Source organism: Strix uralensis, chromosome 7, assembly GCF_047716275.1.
Source record: "Strix uralensis isolate ZFMK-TIS-50842 chromosome 7, bStrUra1, whole genome shotgun sequence".
Classification (NCBI taxonomy): Eukaryota; Metazoa; Chordata; class Aves; order Strigiformes; family Strigidae; genus Strix; species Strix uralensis.
Window position 1 is genome coordinate 32,181,331 of NC_133978.1, and position 15,461 is coordinate 32,196,791.

General features: G+C 41.6%; 1 protein-coding gene across 1 annotated transcript; it reads left to right on the forward strand.

Moving 5' to 3' along the window:
• The first annotated feature begins 3,675 nt into the window (after window positions 1-3,675).
• On the forward strand, window positions 3,676-14,570 carry TECTB (tectorin beta). The gene is made up of 11 exons (XM_074874045.1): window positions 3,676-3,963; window positions 4,862-4,950; window positions 6,768-6,958; window positions 7,381-7,523; window positions 7,603-7,675; window positions 10,257-10,360; window positions 10,440-10,523; window positions 10,722-10,884; window positions 12,852-12,921; window positions 13,860-13,892; window positions 14,370-14,570. The coding sequence occupies exons 2-11, from the start codon at window positions 4,875-4,877 to the stop codon at window positions 14,420-14,422; spliced, it is 990 nt and encodes a 329-aa protein (XP_074730146.1). The 5' UTR covers window positions 3,676-3,963; window positions 4,862-4,874; the 3' UTR covers window positions 14,423-14,570.
• Window positions 14,571-15,461: the final 891 nt, after the last annotated feature.

The window sequence follows — 15,461 nt, forward strand, 5'->3', positions numbered from 1 at the left end:
TGACTTACGAAGATATTAAACAGCATTGGGCCCAATACCAATCCCTGGGGGACCCCACTTGTGACAGGTTGCCAGTTTGAAGAAGAGCTATCTACCACCACCCTCTGGGCGTGGCCTCTCAGCCAGTTCCCCACCCACCACACTGACCACTTGTCTAGACAGTAACATATCAGTTTCTCTAAGAGGAGGCTGTGGGGAACTGTATTGAAAGCCTTGGAGAAATCCAGGTGGACAATGTCCACCACTTGCCCCACATCACCCGAGCAGGTTACTTTGTCCTCTGCTCACAGGGATGAAACATCATAGAATAGAATAGAATCATACAATCATTTAGGTTGGAAAGGACCTTTAAGATCAAGTCCAACCATAAACCTAACACTGCCAAGTCCACCACTAAACCATATGTCCCTAAATGCCACATCTACATGTCTTTTAAATACCTCCAGGGATGGTGACTCAATCATGTGTTGAAGTCTGCGACCAACCACGTGCCATGAGTAACTAACTATTGGAAAGGCATTTATTCTATAAAAGGCTGAAATCCATAAGGAATTTATGACTTGAAGCAATGAGTCTACACAGCACAGCTCACTGTAGACTTAGGATCCAGGACATATTTGACTGTACCAACACACTGCTGCATTTCCAACAGGACCCATTAACTCAGATCAGGCCTAATAAAAATGCAGTTACCATGCTTCCAGACCCAGCATGGAAGTCTCCACACCTGTGGGATAAATACACTCCTTATCTCAGACAAAACTGAGTTTGCCAGGCTTTGGTGCGTGGTTAGAAACACTATCATCAATGTATTGAAGTCTCTAGGTGAGTGTCACCAGATCTCACTCCTTCTGGAATCAGCTCCATTGATCATTATTACCCCATAAAGTCCTTCCATACAGCTAAGGGACTCTTCAGGTTTATTGTTTTACCCAAAACAATGAAAATTGGATGTCACAATATCACTTGCAGATTCAAACAGCAGAACCTCATTTTCTTCATGTAAAAACCAGACAGTAGATATTCACACAGCTTTCCATCACAATGCAAGGAACAAAGCTGGAGAGACAAGCTGCCCTTGCAGGTGAAAATCACAATAAGGCCTTCATTTGCTCTTTGTTGAAATCTTTACAGATACTTAGACTGCTGAGATTATTCAATGGGCTTGGAAAGTAGAAATGCAGGGAAATGCAACAATCCTCAATGGTCTGCTTTGCAATTTAATGACTTTCCTTTTTCTGTGTGTGCAATTACTCAGAGAAACATAACCCTTCCCCAAGCCTTCACCTTTGATCAGAGCAGGTATCAAATGCTGGTTGGCTTAGGTACATTTTGTGCTTGTTTCTTATGCAAATGCAAACTACTATACACCAGCTGGTACTTCTGCCAAATTTGTTTCATGGATTTCATTCTGTTTTCTACCTTTCACCTAAAAGGGGTATTATGTACATGGAGATTACTTTTCTTCGAGAAGATAGTGAGAGATTTATTTTCTTTCAAAAATTATGGGATTAGATCAATTTTGGAGTAATTCCACTGAAACCTGTAGCATTACACCAATGATAATTTAATTACAGTATTTGCTAAAAATCATCAGAACAAAGCTAATCTGTTTCAAGTGTTTTGTTAATGTTATGGCGAGGTTGACCAATTACTTACATCATTTTTAGCACAGCATTTACACTATGCCTAATCAAGGTTAGCCAAGTATTTTATGCTCCAAATCAGCCCTGTGTAGGCAGACCTGAGAGACCAAGTCCAACCCCAGAGCTGAATCTGACCCCCTGAGCTTGAAGAATCAGTTTGTACAAGGTCATGAGGCCTTTCTCATGCCCCAAGACACAAGGTTTCTCCTGTAAATCTGCCCTTGTTTCTGGGCTATATATGTTTGATAACAGGATGGGTCATAAAGTGTCACCAGAAACCCTGGTTTCTGGTTCCAGACCAAATACACACTCACACACAGAAAGACAAAAATAAGTGAATGTTTACACAGTGTATATTCAGAGTTGGGCTTAGGGAATCAAATTTGGGTCTCAATGCCTGCAGGATGTGGGATGAGGATGTAAAACAGACACCTGGAGTTAAATCTTCCTTATTTTAGGATTTCTGATGAGGATAATCCCTAGTTAGGTCACACCAAATAATTTATGAGCTTTGGTTCTTGTTCAGTGGATTATTCTTTAATTAAATTAAAATAACAACAAACCCTGGCCAAAGGATTTTATCCATGTGTACATCTTTAAGTAATCTCATTTAAATCAGAATGTGATGGCTTCCAGGATGTGGCTCACAAGAATAGTGAGAGCAGCCTATTATGTGCTCTGTATTGCAATCCTTATGAAGCTTCAGGTCTAGGTTCAGGCTTATTATTTGAAACTAAACACAGAAATTTATAGGCTTTTCAACCTTTCTTTAGGGCTTTGGATCAGTCTGAAAGAAGCAGAAGTCACCCTAATTACTTATAAATATTTTCATATCATTGTAGATTCACCTGCACACCACGACCACTGGGAGAGAGACAGCATCCTATACAGTGCATGGTGTTGTCATGGCCATGCTTTGCTAATGCCACCTGGCTTGAGACACTCCTTGCAGTGAATGCTTTCCTGAAGGTGTGCCCATAAATCTTACCCATAGGAGCACCCACAGGAGACCTGAAAACTCACTGTCTCGCATTTCAGGTTAAGATGAGGGCCACTATGCTCTTCCATCCCACTCCTTCCTCCCTCAAAAACTCCAGACTAATGACAATGGTACAGCCTTACTACTGCGTAATCCCTATATGCCAAAAGTTGCTTGAGAGAAGGCAGATCCATACCAAACTCCTGCCACGATGGGGCAGAATGAGGCTCTCCACAGAAGGAGACACCGAAAATCATCTCTGAGGAGCTCCACAGGACTGGGCCCCACACACAAGGTCAGTGAGACCCTCTGTGTTTTGTGACTCAAGACAGGTATCAGAACATAAGTAGCTTCACAGCACACAGATCTGGGTGGACACACATGTGCCCAAAGTTGAGGCTGTGCCAGTTTACATGGCAAGAGGGTCTATAAGCCATCCTTTTTTATGTAGGCATGTAAAATAGCAGTAGCATACCCATGTCCTTTTTCTGGGACTGTCACTAAAAGCTAACACAAACAGGATGTAATAGCTCACCAGAAAATCTTACCAGCTGACCAAGACTGTCATATGGCAACCATGTGACTGATGGTCATATGAAGAGCCAATTTGTTTCACTATTATGTGTAATGGTCAGTTTTACATGTTCTATAGTGTTAATATTTAATGTATACTACAGTCTTCTATGCACATAGCATTAGGTACTATGTAGTATAATACTTAGGTTTATGGAAGATCCTACCTAAACTCAGATTATATGCCTGTGAACTTTTAGAAAAAATAAGTGAAAAAAACAACCCCAAAGGTTGTATATGATCTGTTGAAATTACTTTTGTCCACTTGCATGGCACAAAAGATTGACATTGTCAGTAAGTCATTCAAGACAGGCAGCTAATTCCTATAAATATTTTTTCACTGAATTCTAGAAGGAAGTTGTGGCTTCACCTCTGCAGTAATTCTACATTTCCCTAATTAACTTGTAAACCAAAAATTTTGTGCCAGTTATATACCTTCAGCAGGTTTCTGTTTAATTATTTCCAAGATCTGTAAAAAGCCACCATAGAAAGACTTTTAAAAAATCGAATAGCAGCAATACAGTCCCATCTAGGGCAAGGGAACTGCTTTTCTATAACTTTTTTTTTTCCTCCCACACTGGACAATACTGGCGGGTCGAGATTTAACCAGAGATGGGCTCCTTTTACAAGATTGCTTATATAAAGCGAAGATAACGCCAGCTGGGTTCATTTGAAAGAGGACATCTTGGGAAGAGCTGACAGCGCAGCTATTGGAATAAGGCTGGAATGAAAATCTGAAACACTTAGCCCCTTCCTGTCTTGTAGGTATAATACTTAATTTCTTATAGAATGCATAGGATTGTAATTAGAAGGAAATGTCACTGAAATGTACTGTATGAGCCTGTTTTAGATATATCTTTTTAAATAGAGGCTGAATGAAAATGTTGAAACTGATTGTTTTTGTTGGAAATACTTAAACAAGAAGATTTTTTTTCTTAACCTAAATGATATTTGTTACTTCTGACAGTGTGCTCAGTGATGTGTATCTGAGGGCAGACACTGAAGAGTGTCTACAAAGGGAAAATATGAGAACTGCAGTCCAAATCCCACAGGCTGCACATGCTTCTCCCTGTGGGAAACAGTTTGCAAGTTTGAGGCCTGAAGTGGGAATGTAAATTACTGCTGTGTATGTTTTCCTACAAACTCAACATTTAGCAGTAAAGGAGAAAATGCATAATTTACAAAAAATGCGCTACATGAAGTTAAGATTATATACATCAGGATAGCCATCACCACAGAGAATAGTTTCAGCATTAAATTTATAAGCATGATATATATATATGTTATTGCATCATATTTCATCTAGTAATTTTTATTCCCTCTTTTTTCATATCCCATTGTTTCAGTTTCATTTGGTTATACTAACATTTTTGGTTTAGACTCTTTACAAGAACAAAGAAAATCTAGAATAATTAAAAGCCACCACTAAACCGAAATAGTAAAATTGTCACAATAGGCATCCAACAATAACAATGGTCTTGGAAATATTTATCCTGTAGATGCAATTAAGTTGGGTGACAGAGTATCAGTAATGTTATTTTTTTCTCTCTGCAAGAAGAACATGTTTAGCAGTAGCTACAGTTTCATTTCTGCAGTCAATGCATTCATTGCTTTTATTTCCAATTTTGAAGACAATTTCAGCTTTTATTCCCTGTGTCCTCAGATTGTTGCAAGAAATGGTGACTCTTACTATTTATCTGCTGGTCATCTTGGCTCGAGCTCTTGCAGGGCCTTGCATTCCAAATAAAGCAGGTAAAATAACTTAAGTCTCCTATGATCTTCTCTTGTAATTAAGCTGCCAAACGGTTTTATTCTATCTAAAAGTGGAAAGGTTTTTTTTCCACAAAGTTAAACTGTGGATTCTAGAGAGCTAATCTTTACATTTCTTTTACTGATCTGCTTCCAGCTAGCACAGTAAAGCACATAGTACTGAAGTCCTAGCCCCACAGAGAATTAGGCATATGCTTAACTCTGTGCAATAATCACAGTGCAATAAAGTTAAGCACAAGAAGAATTCAGGGATAAAATGGCAAAGAAAACAATGACAATTAGAAATTATCTGCAATAGCACAGGCTGGATGCAGCAGATCTTTGCTGCCCAAGCTGGGCTTTAGTCCCGCTGACTGCAATCAGATAACTAGTGGTAAATGAATGTGTTGGACTGAACTCCTGAACCACACTGCTACATTAAACAAGAAAAAACAAAAATCACTGAATGTAAGTCTCTAATTGCACACTGATTTCTGCCTAGAAACTCAAATGATTTGGTGCCAGACAGACCTGTAATACAGAATTCACTACAACTCAGAAATGTGCTTTAGAAATGTGTGGGAATACCCTGCAATATAGTGTCTACTTTGTATGTGCATGACTGGTGTCAGACTACTGTCAGTAATTTCATGGTATAGCTTAAGTATTTGGCCCTCTAGCCATTTATTTCAGCACGGTCATTTGCACAAGCAGTTTCTCTGAACTGCAGGAATTTTCATAGCTGCAAAGTCACCAGAGCTACAAATCTGACCATAAACACAAGCAGAATCAGCTTTCATGTGCTGAAGGTTTGTTGACCAGAAAGGAGCAAGTTGTTAAGGTCCCTAGTTGACTTTCCCCAAGTATTCCCTAACAGACATGAAAAGGCTGCAAAATGAGGCTTTTATCATAAAAATGTGAGTGTCGAGGGCTTTAAAAGAAATAATTGAATAATTACAGGCAGGGTGACTTTTTTCTGACTGTAGTAATTGGAAGTCTTTCTCAATTTTCAGGTCACTAATGGTTAGTCAATATTTGTCCTTTAAATTCCCATCAGACATTCAAATTTGCACTGCCTGATTCTCATTGAAAAATGTCCAATTCTGCTATCATGAAGCAATCAATCTGTAAGTTATGTTGTTTAATATTCATGGTTGTATTAGCAATCATCATGTTTGGAAACATATTGCACTGCTATTAACCATTGCTGTTAACAGGGCTAGGATTTCAGTTCATTTACTATTGCTATTAACAGGGTTAGGCTTTTCACTTCATTTTTAGATTTTATCTTTTCACTCGAGAATTGTAAAAATTCAGTTTGCGCTGGTGCTGCAATGCCAGTGCAAGGAGAGAAAGGGCAAAATATCTATCGTGGCCTAGATCTAACATCGCTTTAAAAAGGTGCAGATCTGCCGAAGCCTAACAAACAACTACACCAATATTATTTTTACAGAGTCAGTGACATTACAGAAGCCACCTCTGCAGTGTAAGCTAATTTGACAGATTTCAGTGCAGACACTTTTCACCTCAGGCTTCTCAGCAGTGTCTCTGCTCCTCAGTCAGCTATTCCAGAAAGATAAGAAATTTACACAAAGTTCTGCATTGATTAGAAGGCAAAGGCCAAACTCTTCCAAAGAGGACAGAATTTAACAACCCAAAGGTCAGTTTTGTGTAGCAAAAGCTGCTCACGTTAGGGGACCTTACAGCACACACCCCTGCCCACAGAAGTTTAATCCCAATGGAAAGTAGGTGTGCAGACCCACCTCTTTGAAAGGAAAACACCACTGAATATCACTCTAGGTGTATTATTTTCCTTGCAGATGTAATTCTGGTATACTGCTATCCTAGAACCATCATTACCAGAATTCCGGAGTGTCCTTATGGATGGGAGGTTAATCAGCTGGCACTTGGAGGCATTTGCTACAACGGGATCCATGATTCGGGATATTACCAATTCACAATCCCAGATCTGTCACCTAAAAATAAATCATACTGTGGGACACAGTCAGAGGTAAGACTATCATGGTCAACATTTCTGAGCTGGACTCAGAAATCAGCCGGAGTCACCTGAGTCCCGTTTGCTTCAGGTTGGAGTACGCTTTAAGTACTGATGGAAGTAGGAGGCAAACTCCAGATTCAGGGAGAAGGAAGAATCAAATAGTTGTGCTTTTCATCTACAGGCAAAATACTCACAGGCTTAGTGATATTAGCCTCTGTGTTTGTTGCCCATTTGCATCTGTATTACACAGAACATATATATATATAAAATAAGGCATATGTATAGGCAGCACAGCATGTAAAGAGCTACAAAACCATGTTTCCTTGGGGATGGTGTTTTGGCACCAGATAGTCTTCATGTTTTAAAGTATGAAGTTGTTCCTGATGCCTCAAAGACTTAGAACGGCTTACATTTCTCTGTCTCACCATCCACAGTTCAAGAACCCCATTTATCACTTCTACAACTCCATCGTCTCCAATGACTCCTCAATAATTGTGAAGAGCCAGCCTGTGAATTATTCATTCAGCTGCACATACAATGCCAACTACTTGGTGAACCAGGCTGCCTTTGACCAAAGGTATGTCCTCTTCTGGGAGCGCGCCTCACCCTGTCTTTAGCACCAGGCCTCACTCACAGAAACTCTGTTATGTCCCCAGGGTGGCCACCGTTCATGTGAAGAATGGGAGCTCCGGCTCATTTGAAAGTCAGTTGTCCCTCAACTTCTACTCTGTAAGTGTTCTTCACCACTCAGCTTTTTGCCTTCATCTTCCACAGGCTTCAGCCTAAAGAGCTGGAAAAAAAGGGCTGCTGCTCCTGACCTTTATGTGTCATGGAGCACATTACTAACCTGGAACAGATAATTACAGTGAGGTTTGCAGGGGTCCTTGTTTCTGCTGATTAACAGGGATATACTTAAACTGAACAGAGCAGACACATGTCATGTTCTTTTAATCCCTCCAAATCAGGAAGATCTTTCTGCTGAGAGGTACTTTTCTAACATGCTGACAGGTTTTATAAGAAAAAGCAAAACTTGTTCATAGTCCCACTCAAAGAGCAGCCTGCATCTGCAGGCACTGCTGCTATCACATCGTCTCTATAGATAGAGCAAAGCTCCACACATTTCTCCTGCAGTTTGCTTCCTGGTCCTTTCACCTGACAGATATTTTGTGTTCCCCAGAGATCTTCAGGTCACGCTGGAATTTTGTTTCCAACAAAATATTGTCCTTGGATATCAGGCTGATCTTTTGAAACATCCCTCCTCCCCACAGCTCTGCTGTGCTGCTGGAGCAGCCAGCTCCCGATCCTGGAGACTTTTTTCCCACCAAAGCGCACTCAAACGCACCAAAACAACCTCTCTATTTCAGTACAGCTAGAAGCAGCACAACTAATAATGTTAAATTTACAGGCCAAGTAGAGGGAATATTTACCATAAGGTGGACTGATGGAAATCTCTCCCCCCACACCCTGCATTTTGGGCACTAATTGATCACTAAATACTTTGTCAGGCTTTGCATGCCACATGAAAGCTCACGTGGACTTTTTTTTCTGATATATGGCACACTGGTAGTATATACTGGCAAGGTCCCAGGAGGTACCACACTGCTCCTGTCAACTCCTGACAGAATGGCTGCAAAACCAAATGATGGACAGTGAGCAATGGATCTCTGGTACTTTAATTTTTTGTCAAATGACTGTTTTGTTCTAATGGTCATGGGGCTCCCAGGAGTCAGAGGGAGTGGCTGAACTGTACTAATACATTTTCCCACTGAGCACAAGTGCAGAACAAGCTCAGAAAGCTAATAGACCACTCCTTTGTTATTTTCTTCACATTTTCACTGGGGAGGAAAGGTTAATTCCAGTGAAATGTTCTTTTTTTTTTTTTTTCTGGCAAAATGGAAATAAAAGATTTATTTTGCCTTGCTGTTCATCTCTGCTGCTGCCTGACAGAGCCTTCTGGATCCAGTGGGCTATACTTCCATGTGCTTCAGGTGCCCGTTTCCTCCTCCAGAAGCAGCATCCAAGCTGCAGTGTAACCCAGTGGAAACATTTCAGTCTCACCTGCCCTTTAGTCCGTGACACACCATTAACAGCAAAGGTCTGTGATGCAGCACGAGGGGCTGGAGCCTGAATGAAAATCAGACCTTCAAGACTGAAACCTGTTGTGAAGAAAAGCAAGCTAGTACCCTAAAATGGTGTAGAGCAGTAGAGCTTGGAAAAAGAAGCACTATACCAGGTTTAACTCATTTCAGCACAAGGACTGATAAGAGCTTTGTGACAGTACTTCTGCAAGTTCTCTCCTTTGGGAGAAATCTTTGGTTAAATGAGAATTTCTCAGGGCACTTCACAGCCGTGGATCACTAATCTAAACACAGCCTTGAGCCTTAAATTCAGTGCATCCAATCTATCTGATGTTGCAGTGGGAATACTGTAGTGCCTCACAGCCACCTCGCTGTGTAGAGAAGGAAAGGTACATAAGAAGATCAGTACCAGGGAACTGAGCAAGCACAGCAGGGAAAGAGTCCAACAGCTCCAGAACTACATATTCCTGAATCCTGCTGTGTAGGTTTAACTAAGTAAACCAATGCCATGACTAAACATGTTATTCTTTAGTCCTGGTGCTAACTTTGTTATGATCTTGTGCAATAAAAAGCAACAGGATTTAAGGTAGGTACTTCAGCATATTTGTAACCAAACTTTTTCATCTGAGCACCACACACTGCACTACTTTGAGCAGGCTGGCTTTTTAGTGGGTGAATGACTATAGCTGGCAGAGCTCTTTCTGCACAGTCATGCCCCCTCAGCTCTCCCGTGTCAGCCACCACAAATATAAATCACGGAGTGCTGAACCTTTCCATATGGGCATGTGATTTCTGCTTGTCTTCATTCCTTTTCCCCAACATATGGCCATCTCCCAACCCCATTCCCAATCCCTATGGTCATCTCCAATCTCTCACACCCACCAGCTTCCCCCCCTACCCCTCGCGTATCAGAAGCAGCAGCAAGCTCACTTCTCGCCCATGCCGTGATATAACATACTACAACCAAAATAGCATCAAATTATTATTATTACTAATAATAATGATAATAAATATAAACTTATTATCATTATAAGACAAGCATTAACAAAAAGATTTTTAAACACCACCTTGGGCTTGCAGTAGTCCTACTACTAAGTGTAGAGTTGGAACTTGCAGGCAATAAGAATCCAGACTTCTGGATTCCATCTCCCCAGATCTGTCTGAAGTGGCCACATGCCTTTGCTTTGCATGTTACTAGTAACGTATGATGCCTTTCTCTCTGTCTCTCAAAGAATGCCAAGTTTTCCAGTATAAAAGAAGCCCCATTCATCGTTGAAACATCGGAAATTGGTTCTGACATATTTGCTGGAGTGGAAGCTAAGGGCTTAAGTGACAGGTAGGCAAGGGAAGGAGTAAGAATTAATAAATTTGCAATCGGGACATTCCTTGCTAATCTGGGGTTTGTGTATCCTCAGGTTCAAAGTTGTTCTCAACAACTGCTGGGCAACTCCCTCCTCGGAGTATTTCTACCAGATCCACTGGCCTCTGATCACCAAGGGGTAGGTGCTGGTGAGACCTGGGGCAGCGCCTCTGCCCAGCGCAGCCCCAAGGATGACCAAAAGCCATGGGCTGGGGGATAAGGGGGCAAAAGAGAAGCTGGCCCACAGCAGGGCAAATGCATTCATCAGACTGCGACCTCAGGAGATGTTTCACTGTAGTCATGGAGCTCTGACACTGCTTCTCCATATACAACACAGGTGTGCCACGGATAGCTCCATCCTCGTGCACGAGAACGGGAAAACGAACCGGGCGACGTTCCAGTTCAACGCCTTTCGCTTCCGTAACATCCCCAAGCTGTCCAAGGTCTGGCTGCACTGTGAGACACATGTCTGTGACAGCGAGAAGTTCTCCTGCCCGGTGGTAAGGCCCCCCTCCCAGAGAAACACACAGTGCTAAATTTAGACAGAGGATGTCGAGACCATCCAGAGGGCATGTCAGGTGCAGAGTCAGCACCAGGGCTTTCAGTAGATGGAGCCACTTCAATGCGTGAACCGCAGTGGCCAGCTGTGCACCCTGACCCCTGTCATGCCACAGGCACTGTATGCAACATTGGGCAACTTGTTTAAACGTATTGAGAAATAAGGTAGCCATTGAAAAACTCAGTTCTTGTCGATATCCCAGACTACAGTCCTGTCTGACAAACAACTACAGTTAAACACAAGCCTGAAAAAGGGAGAAAGTAGAGCTTTTTTCCATTTTACCAAATATCTTGGTGCTGAGGGCATCCTGGGGGCAGCAGGAGAATCTGGCTCAAAGCTCACTCCTAGTCAAACAAAACCTCCCAGTCCCCCTTCCCAGGGAAGGTCCCTTCTGCTACCCTGCAGTGCTGCAGTAAGTTACTGCTCTTGCAGCCATCCTTTTCTTCATGAGATACACAAATTGTCACTGGAGCAGGAACTGTAACCTTAGGTGGGAATGAGGGGAGGGAGCTATACAGGCATGTTATTTAGCATGGGGAGGTGTGCACTGCCTGCACCAACTGATGCAAGGGTGAGGGTTACTAAACTGTCTTTCTTTAAAGACTTCTCTCTCCCTCCTTCACTAAGTCACAGCCTTGCTATTCTTTCTGTCATGCAATGAATGTGTTATTGCTATAAAATGAAGTCAAATTTTATTTAACATGAAATGAAAGCCTAAAATACTCCTTGGCTGACATATTGTTGTTTCAGCAACAAATATTTCTTGCTGGAGAAGATAAAGCATTCCTCCTGGTGAAACCAACTATTCTTTCTAAACCCTTTCTCTGTCCAGGAGCCAAATTAAGATAGCAGTTTATTACCCAGCTCCAGCACTAAGCAGGGGGAACTGATTTGTGCAGAATTTGCAGGCTTGACAAAAATGCATTGTTAGAAATTCTAAGTTTCAAAGGCAAAAGAAAAAACTCTGGGCTTAGATTTTGTTGTTTGTTTTTAAAGATTTCTTCAACTTTTATCCAGCTACAGACCAGGTTTAAGAGAAAACACAAAACCAGTACTCCATATCTGCCTTTCTGACAGTACTGCCAAACATCTACATCACCCTTTCAGGAATAGGGTGAAATTCCCTCCTCACCCTCGACTGCAAGATAATTGCTTGATCAGGCTAACATCCCTTGAGTCTACTTCCAACCCAAAAATGCAGCTGGTGGTCTGCTGCAATTAAGGCTGAACCAAGCTGGGGGTCTATGCTTACAAGCAACTCATGATCAGAATTACCACATGCTGAGTTTGTAAAAATAATGCCCACAGCCGGGGATCTGCAAATGTCAGGGGATGGACAAGGACTTTAATCTGTAGAGCACTGCCTCCGATACAGACCTTGTCAGCTGACAGGCATCATTAGTGCTGGACATGACATGATATATATGGAAGGGATTTGGTGCTTCCTGATTCTACCCAACAGGCAACAATTACAATTAGCAATAAACAACAGAAGCCTTCACAGGGGTCACGGGTTAAATAGTTGGAGTTCAGCTCCCACCCTCCTTCTTGACAGGAGTTTTGTTTAAGGCAGGGTGGAAAGGGCAGCCCAGGAGGACCCGTGGTTAGCAAGCAGACACCTATCTGTGCTCCTGTCATCTCATAACTGAAAAGAGCACTCACACTGACAGTCACTGTAAGGGCTGTGGCACACCAAAATCCTCAGAAAATGGACTGTAAATACTCTCCTTAAATCTCTCCTGCACGAAAAAAACCCCAGTGATTACAGGGAAAAAATGTGCCTGGAAAATATGCAGCAATATTGACACAGATTTTACTTCCTTGGTTGGAAACATGAGAATTGGGTCTGGATTTTTTTATTATTTTTAATTTTTTTGGTATACACGGCTTTCTCTCTGATCTCTTGAGATATGTGACAAACGAAAACAGCGCATGGAACAAACCGGAGGTGTTTTAGTTGCGGAGATTGCTGTACGCAGTAAGTGACTGGGTTTCTGGGGTGTTTCTCCCTTTGGGAAGCAATGAAGCTGGGAGCTACCCGTGGCTCACAGCATAGGAGCAAGCAGAGGGAGCTGGAGCCCTCTGCCAGAGCCCTTTCCCCCATAGCAGTGGAGTCGGGAACAGAAGTTGGTCCCCTCTGGGCTCTGGTAGAAGAGCTCAGCAAAACTATCCTCATTTACAAAGTGAGTAAAGGCACACATTTGGCATTAATCATAAATGGCCAAACCACTTACACACCAAGTTATCAATGTAAACTCTGCTCACCTACATTTGACCTCAGCAACAGCCCAGACGAGCTCTGATAGATTCCACACGAGTGGGAGAGAGGTCAGGCTTAGGAGAAGCAGGAAAGCTTTTCATTACACTGTGGGTTGGTACTTCAGCATAGCCACAACTCTCGTAGATTAATCCTTCATGCCTATCTCTCCTGATACACAAATTGAACTACCATCAGGTTTCCCCACTATGAAACAACACCTGTTTCCTCTAACTGCTGCTTCCTGGAGACACCAGGAATTTTGCCCTGAACTGGTTTAATTCTGCAGATCCAGCACATCTTTTGAAACAGGTCCTTGGAATAAGGTATGCCTAAATCATGCTTTCAGTGGAGCCCTTTATTCTAGTTTATCAACTGCATCCACACCAACCTGAAAGCCAATTTAAAATTAAAAATACATGTAGAGCAGCATTATTACAATTCAGGATGTTGCAACAGTAAAACTCCATCAATTTTAGAACATGAAAGAACTGAGGATCCTTTTACAACTTGAGATAGTAAAGCCAAGAGGAAGAAATATCCAGAATTTCAAAATGTGGCAAATGTTATCTGTTTTGCTTTTATGAAGTACACTGGTGCACTTTGCCTTATTTTAAACATGCCATCCCAACGTTATCTTTTTCTCTTATTTTATACAGGCAAAGGTTTATCCAGATTTTACACACTCTCAGGTAAATAGCAAAGTATAACAATGAAAATATCAATCCCAAATCTGTATTTTGAGTGACTCTGTCAACATAAACCCCATAGCTCAAAGAGCTATGTCAAAAATTTGACAGAAAGGGAAATATTTCAAAATCAAATTTTATTTCTCAGTGTTATACATTTTGTTTTCCTCCTTTCGGCACATCCCTCACTCTGGACAATAAAATCATAACAATAACTCCCACTACTGAACATCACTTTCTCTTATTTTCACACCCTCTTCCCAAAAAGGAGCAAGCATGTCTCACTGGGCTAACAGAGATGTCTGAAAGCATTTCATTGGGAGAGGGTTTGCAAAAGGCCTTTCAAAGCCTTTTGATTAAAATGTGATATGGTGACAGAGCCACATTAGGGGCATGGAATTGTATTGCTGGTGGTGGGAAGAGAACGTGAAAGGCAGCTGACAAGGAAGTACTCACATTTAGTCTGTGTTTCTCTTGCAGATATCATCTTCCATCTACTCTTTGCGATTGGATTTTGTGCTGTTTTATTATAAAACACAGTCCAGCTGTGTTTCTAACTTTCCCCAATCCTGTTTGGACCTGGACTTGTTTACTAAAGATGTTTATTTTACAGAGGAAAAATGAAAGTCACAAAAAAATCCTTGTGCACCATTTTGCCAGATAAATAAAACATTCCATGAGCTTTGTGCCTCGAATACTGGAGAATCCCAAAGCAGATTTGCCTCTTCCCAGTCTCTGCAGACATTTTAAACTGGTGAAATCCCAAGGGTTATGTATTCTACCAATGTCTCCTTTTAAAGAGCTGTGATGCCAACAGTACTTGTTTCTATAAGGAACACAGGGATATGCAAACTCAGCATTTTTCAATGCCAAATTTACCTTCAGAGTGCCCCTTTCCTGTCAGTCTCAGCATGGTATCAAACTCCCCTCTGGACCTGGTCTTGCAAGGTCCTAGCTTGATCTGTGAAGCCATTGAACAAGATGAAAACTAACTAACATGTCAAAGATGGGAGAAAAGGATGCTTTTTATGTAGCAATAGTTAGAAGGTCCTCAGAATTAATCACGTGACATTTCTTTCCTGCTTCTCAGCATTGCCAGTATTGACTGGTTGGGTTAAGTAGAGTACTACACATGCTGAAGTAGGTACAATACTGCTAGGAGTAGGATGTCTTGCTGACTGGACAGGCTCAGTGCTGGATAGCTGCATGGTGTGGATGCAAACTAAGAACATCTGAGGTTGGAAAACAAGTTAATGAGCTTTACACTTCCTTGAAGACATAGCTGATGTCAGATACAACAGGGTTGAGGTGTTAGCTCTGTACCTGAGTAACAACAGCTCTTAAACAATAAGAAGAGATCACTAGAAAGGGAAACCATGATTTCTAAAGAGCGGGAAATATCAGGACATGAAACAATTTCCCAGCAAGAGTGATGGTAGGTTCCTTACTTCCAGTAATTACTAAAACAATATTGAACAAAACTCCTGAAAGTGTAAGAAACATTCCTAGGCCTTTTCCACGAAAATTCCAACATCCTAAATATGAAAGAGAGAAGAATAACTACAGCTGTTA